The 7,059-nt window shown below is 42.4% G+C and overlaps 1 protein-coding gene across 6 annotated transcripts in view; it reads left to right on the plus strand.

Annotated features, from left to right (window-relative positions):
* The window catches only part of MPZL1 (myelin protein zero like 1), a 47,626-nt gene that overhangs the window by 26,883 nt on the left and 13,684 nt on the right, over window positions 1-7,059 (plus strand). For 5 of the 6 annotated variants that reach the window (XR_010357074.1, XR_010357072.1, XR_010357073.1 and 2 more), the window contains one exon: window positions 2,992-3,097. Coding sequence is in view for 3 of the 6 variants with exons in the window: in XM_064411078.1 (XP_064267148.1) it covers window positions 2,992-3,097 (106 nt within the window). In the remaining 3 variants the exon portion in view is untranslated. Of the gene's footprint in view, window positions 1-1,255; window positions 1,330-2,991; window positions 3,098-7,059 lie in introns of all 6 variants that reach the window. The other variant, XM_064411079.1, reaches the window with a different exon arrangement.

Consider the following 7,059-nt stretch of genomic DNA (forward strand, 5'->3'; position numbering starts at 1 on the left):
TCCTTTCCTTACCACCTCCAAAGGAAAAGCACCACATATGCGCTTTTAAGGAATGCTGTGTGTTGAGATTAGGACTGGATTTTTCTGTTACCAATGTCTGCCTCCTAAGCCTGGACCAAAATACTTGCCAAATATTTGCCAAAACCCCCTTCATCACCACACTTGAAAGTAAGGAAGGAGTAGCCACTCTGCATCCATTCTCATTCACTGTTTTTTGTTAACTGTTACCATCCCTGCAGGGTTTTTAGTGTTAGGAGGATAACTCCAAAGTGAAGCACAGTTCTTTGAGTAGGCATATGAAAAACTGACAAAGGCAGATGAGAGTTCTGTGGTGATGGAACTTGCTGCTGGTGGAGGAGGCGCTTCCTTTTTTCTCCTCTCTAATTAGCTGGTAATTTGCTCCTCTAAGAAAGAATGAAAATTATGTATGTAGTCTTAGAAACAACCCCAAAACACACAAGTTTCTTCTGTTCTTTGCCCAACAAATATTCCTGCTTATTGCAGGTTCTTTGGGTTGCCTGTGGGATAAAAGAAAATGACTCCAAAAATAAGCTTGTGGGGATTTCCAAATTAAACTTTGCCCTGTCCTTTTCCCAGTTGGAGAGCTTAGACAAAGTGAGTTGGCTATTGCCCAATGGTAAGGCTAAATACAGCAAGGGTGGCTGTGTGTGCTCAGAATTGTGTGGAAAGCCTGGTTTTCCCTTTCTGCATGTGTCCTTCCCCTAAGAACTGAAAAGAACCCTGCAGTGTCATGCACCAGCAGTGTGCCTGAGGTGGCCTGCTTGCCCTGCTTCCCACTGACCTGCTCTCCAGTGTCTTCCTGCTGGAGGACACATTTATTGGTGCTGAGCCTGGAGCAGTAGTTCATGCACTGTGATTTCTTGTAGCAGATTAAACTACTCTCTTGGGAAAGTAATCTCTGAGGTTTAAATCCTGCTTTCACTGACCATGCCAGCTCTGCATGATGTGTAGAAAGAAACCAAGTGTGCTGTGACCCCCTCCAAACTTACGGACTGTCTAATACATGATGCTAACCCAGTGTGTGGTGGTGGAGAGAAGCACTTAATCCTAGATAACCATTCTGCCTTGAACTGAGGTGGGCTGGGGCCCTGCGTGGCATCTGGAACCCCTGCATGGCCACAGTTTCCATTCATGCTCTGACTTCGGTGTTTTTTTGTTTTGTTTTGTTTTGTTTTTTTTTCTTTCTGCCCTGGTGTGCTGGGATCGGATCCTGCTTACCTTCCTCTCCTTACAGAGATCCTGATATAGACGCCAGATTGGGAATGTAACAGGGCTGGGTCTTCTCTTCCAGTCCCACTAGACACCATGGTAACTAATCAAGTTGGTGGTTGCTGTTAATACCTGTGTGTGTGTACACATTTCCTCTTCCTTTGCTGACTAACCAGCTAGCTCTCTACTAACATCACTGTAATTTGTGCTGGAATCTGTTGGCAAAGGGATGATGCATTTCACGGGGTGCTTGGGTTTCATTGTCTCGTGTCTGACTGGGGTGGAGTTGTTGTTTATCCCAGATGATGTCCCTCCATCTCTTCCAACAGTGAACTTGCCAGTGCATTGACTAAAGCACAGGAAATTCAGAGCTCTTTCTGTGTCAAAATAAAAGTAAACTCCCTGTAAGTGTTCCTCTGGCTCAGACAGCTTGGGTATTGGAGAACATGCAGGGATCTAAGTACATTTTGTTGCTTAAACCAGAATGATAACATTTAGGTAGTGTAGATCTGAGGAGTTTTGTGAATAAAGCAATTAATAATTACATAATTTTGGTAACAGAGAGGATGCATTGTTCTTGAGATAGTCATGACCCCTTGCCATGATGGCTGGGGTAGTATTTTTGTTCTAATTCTAACTGCTGCATGTATGAGGAGCTAAATCTGCTCTGGTAAGACTTATCAAAGGGTAAAAAATGCACGCCCTCTGAGGAGGTGGTCTGCTGAGTGTCACTATCCTCGTTTGTTTCTGTACTCAATTTATACACTGTCTACAAAGACTAAAAAAAAAGGATGCCCAGTGGTTAGGGGGGTTGTAGCAGAGGGCACTTCTGTGACTGCTACCAGGGAAGTGGCTACTTAACTCTCCTGGATGCTTTGGTACAGGGAGGCAGACCTAGCACGGGGAGAGACCCATCACTGCATTGCCCAAAATTCACCAACTTTAAGGGCATTTGCTCTGTGGTATTCATTTTTCTGTCAGAGGCTTGTTTTCTTTTCAGTCCTGCTTTAAGCAGATGAAAAGAAGCAATCAGAGGGTGAAAACCAGCAGCCTTCTTTTAGGGATGTTGGTTCTCACCACAAGACAGTTCTTTTGTTTGAAAATCAAGTTTTGCCTGATCAGATATTCAAGTAGCTATTTGAGGGCACATAGCATAAATGTCCTGTGTGACTCTTGAGGTGATTGCTCCATGGACTGGTGTCTGCTGGGAGAATTATTTTGGGCTCACAGCCTAACTATAAAAGCAAGGGAACTACTGTAGAGTTGGGTAGAAAGTACCTTGCTTGCGTAGAGAGAGCTGGTGGCTCTTGCAGGTGTTGGCTCTAACTAGCACTGGCACAACACTTGCCTCAGTGACTGACATTGTTTAGCTTCTAGTTAGAAGATAATTGCTGATTACCACTGTTAACTGAGAAGAAAACACATGATTTTAGAGAGGCTAAGTTGAATGGGAGTATCTGAGGACCAGGGGTTGTGGAGGAGCTGCTGTCCTATGTTAATAGCTGCTCCTTCCTGTTGCTTACCAAACTCAGAGGAAGGACAGAGAAATGTCTCGGGAGAGATGGAGAATTTTGTGTGCTTATTTCAGAGTCCGTTATGTTCATTTTTTTACTTTGGCGTAACCTGCCACATTTCATCTTGCCATCATTCGTCTTTTGTTTTTGTTTCTTTTTTTTTTTCTTTTTGTTTTGTTTGTTTCGTTTTGTTTTCCGTGTGCCTCTTGAACATTGTCGTGCAAACTCTGCTCTGCCACCTCGTCAGCTGCAGTACCTCTGAGAGCTTGATGTCTCCGGTTAAGCAAGCTCCGCAGAAGGCGCCCTCCGACACAGAGGGCCTGGTAAACAGCGTGCCCGCCAGATCACACCAGGTAAACTGCTCCTGCTGCTCCCCGAGGCAGGATTCCCCCAGCCTGGGGCAGCTGCTGTGCAAAACATCCAGGCAGGGTGGGATCCGTGCATTAGGGGCTGTCTGCTGGTGGAAGCGCGTGCGCCGCAGGAAGCTGGGACTGGTGAGCTCTGCTGTAGGAGGCTTGGTGCAGTTCAAAGAGCAGTGCCTTCATATTAGCTGGATGGAGTTTTGTGCCCTTTTCATACTCAGTTATAAAAAACCGTGGTTGTGATCTTGTGCATTAACATACAGAGGTGGTAGTGAAGTGCAAGGATGGGGAGTGGTCAGTGAGTATGTGTTTAACACAGATGCAGTAAATGTCTGTCAGATATGGATCACCCTGTAAAGCTGTTCTGGGATGGTAATGGGGAGGAATTTGCCTGGCACTCTCATGCTCCATGGCACGTACTTCCTTCACAAGGGGAGGAGCTAGGTGCTGACCAGTTTGCAGATGATTTGTGCTGCTGAGAGCTCTCTTCTGCTGAGCCTCCCATCTCTTTGTGCTTACTGCAGCTGACAAAGTTCTGCTGACTGTGAAGGGAGAAAGTGGCTTTTTTCCAGACTTAGCATTCCATGGGAGGGGACAGAGCATGAGTCAGACAGGGATTCTGTGCAATGGATCATTACCTGTTAGTAGTACAGAATTTCCTTATTTGGAAGCTGTTTCTTCCCTCTTGATACGAGTATTCCTAACAATTTTCTTGTGAAGATACACGTCCTGAGAGAGTTTAGGTTCAAAATGGACTTTTTCTTAATTAGCCACCTTTTAGCAAGTGGCTGCAGTATAGTGTGTGCAAGTTAATACATGGTTTCTTAATTTCTCCTGACAAAATAATGGAGATGTGTGTTAAAGTATTAACACTAGAGTAAAAAACCAAATGTGCTAACAGTCAGAGCTCCTACTCTGCTGGGCTTCTGGTTTGGTTTTGAAATGCATTTTCTTCTGGGCCATGCAGTATTTCCAAAGTTTCAGCACACAGACCCACAAAGCTGCCTTCTGCCTTCAGAGATCAGTTATTCAGAGAGGCTATATAATCAGGATTTAAAAATAGTCATATTTTGACTGGAATAGGTCTTGTAGCAGCAGGCTGCCTATAGGCCTGGATAAAACTTGTCTTTTCTAGTTCATGGGAGATCATCTTCTGGAATGGGTGAATGAGACAAACTATTCCTACCATCCCACCTTAAAAAAGAAAAAAAAAGAGAAGAAAGATTTTGCAAAACCAGCACGGTGAGATTTATGATACAGTAGCTGTTGGAGTCAACATCCATAGGTCAAAAACCCCAAAAGTAATTATTGTCATGGCTTGAAGGAGTGCTTGTAAGTGCCCTGAGCTACACACAGATGCTGTTCTGTGCTTGCATCTTGAAAGCAAAAATACTCCAATGTTTTCCTGTGAAAACTTGCAGTGTCCTCACCTTTCCATGTCCCCAGGGTTCTGAGTCTCAGTATGCTGGAAGGAGCAGCAGAGTAAATCTAAACTTTGTGGTGTTAACTCAGAATCAGGGTGCTTTTGCCCTTCTGTAGTCACTTCAGTCTGTTTCTTCATTAAGAGAGCTCTCCCTGCAGGTAAGTTCCTAAAGAAAAACACAAACTGTGAGCACTGCTGACCTCAGCTGAAAAATACTGCAAATGGCTTTTGTTTCATTCAGTTTTAGTTTAGTTTTTAGATTTTTAATCTCTTTTGTCAGGCAAACAGTTTCTTTTTGTGGCAGACATTTGTAGCAGCAAGTAGTTCCTCTATCTACCGTTGAGCATTTGCCCCATCTTTACAGAGCAACTAAACATATTTACTTTTCTTTAAAAAGATCCATGGTGAAATCAGAGTAGATCAGATTTTGAACAGAATATTTATACAAGTGAGGAAGCTAAATTTCAGTTGATTACACTTACATTGTTAGCTTCTAGCCATTGTTTGGTTGTTTCTTTAAGGCTCATATCAGCATGCAAATCAACATATTTGAAATCTGTCATCACATTCAAATAAAACCTGGTGTTTCTTGGTAACCAAGAAATGAATTGTAGTATTCAAGTTTTTGAGGTGTTGTGCAGGTGAAAGGCAGATACTCATCCCTAGCAGTTCCCAGAGCTGTTGCAGGCTGTTTGCTGATTCAGGCACACTCTTGCCTCTTGGAATGCCTGGCAGTTTTAGACCAGTGGCTCCCACAGTCAGTGCTGTGGTCAAACAGCAGAGGCCTTCTTCCTTGTAGCTTTTTTACAAGGTGGGATGTGTAGGAAGTGAATAAATGCTTTGTACTTCACTGGTGGAAAAGAACTGTGAATACAAACAAAACTGCCCCTACAAGTTAGAAACAGTAACAGAGGTGTTCACTCTTAAAAGTGGCATTTAAATGAATTAAATTAAGTTTATTAATTTTTTAATTTATGTATCAGTTCAAGAATCAGTGATGGAGTATTTGTCTGCATCACATCTCAGCTGAAAGTGCACTGAGCCTGCACTTCCTTTATGTTTTGAGGGCAAGTTACTCAGGTGTGGACCTTGTTTTCTGGAGTTTGCATATCTGATTCTGTGAGTGTTCAGCTGCTTAAATCAGCTCTGCTTGTTTTCACTGTGCCCTCCTTCTCAGCAGGTTTGTTCTGTCCTGTCAGATTTGTCTGTGGTGGTTCTTGTCCATGCCATCATTCTCTAGTGACTACTGTTCTACCAGGACTGTTATTTGTGTGGGTAAGAAATTATTTACAGTGCAGGCAGGAACTACGTGGATTTCCCACATGTTTGGACCCCAGGACCCTGAGAAGGAGCAGTTTGTAATGCCAAGAATCTTGATGGAAATTTCAGATAACATTCCCAGAGCCTGAATCTGTGGTAGTTGCAACATCATTCAGAATCTGACAAATTTGAATATTCTGTAGACTTCTGTTGGACCGTGGTGGTCTAATATCGTAATTCCCTTTTCTTTTTTGTAACTTACAATAAATGACTGCTGACAAACCTTTAGCAGGTACACCTGCTGCTCTTTTCCCTTCAATTCTGAATGGAAAAATTGCAAGGCTTCAGGAAATGCTGGTTTTATATAGCAGTGCTATTCTGTCTTCTAGTTCTGAAGAGTCAGGATGAGCTTACTTGGGATTAGATGAAAGCTCTGAATTGTTTAGAGAATTTTTGAAATGGCCCAGGTGATGCTTATAGTCAGCTAGAGAATCAATTGCCAACAAATCAAATAGATGAGCACTGCAATAAATCCTTGGTCCCTCCTCTTCTCTGTTTTGGCTATCTATCACTTTTTTTAGGTGACTGACAGTGAACACATTGAGACAATGATAGCTGGGTTTGGATCAGCTGATCACAGCAGTCAGTCTCTCCACACCACTAACATGCTGCTTGCAGCACAGTGACTATATTTAAACTGGCAAAAATCCAGTACAGTGGTAACTGATACTGAGTGAACTCCACTGGTAGACAATTGACCCGTCAGAATTACTTGAACAAAATTTGGAATGTCACAGTGAGTGCTTTCTGCAGTTAGATTTATTATTTTTATATTTTTTTAACTGATAGTGCTCTCAAGCTGAATTTAGCATACCCTTGACCTCTGGCCTCAGGCAGATGAGATTTCCAAAATTGCTTGCAATTAAACTTTAGGGTTACTTCGCCTTGAAGTTTATATAGACACTGTGATCTTTTTGGAATTATTAATCTCAATACAGTGTTGGAGACCAGAACAACATGAAAGCAAATAGCAGAGAAGTTTTTTTGAAAAGTGGCTATAATGAGATTTGAAGTCCAGGGTTTTCTAGGACATCAGTGTCCTTTTTATTTCATTTTCTCAGTATGTTGTTTATATTCAGGGTTTTATACCTACTTGCAAGTTTTCACCCTTCAATCTTCTTCCTCTACTCTTTATTACTTTGGAAATACTTTACCTAGAAGGAATAAAATGTGGATTTAAATGTCTTCTCAAAGAGAACAAGGTATTAAT

This window comes from Passer domesticus, chromosome 2 (assembly GCF_036417665.1).
Source record: "Passer domesticus isolate bPasDom1 chromosome 2, bPasDom1.hap1, whole genome shotgun sequence".
Lineage (NCBI taxonomy): Eukaryota > Metazoa > Chordata > Aves > Passeriformes > Passeridae > Passer > Passer domesticus.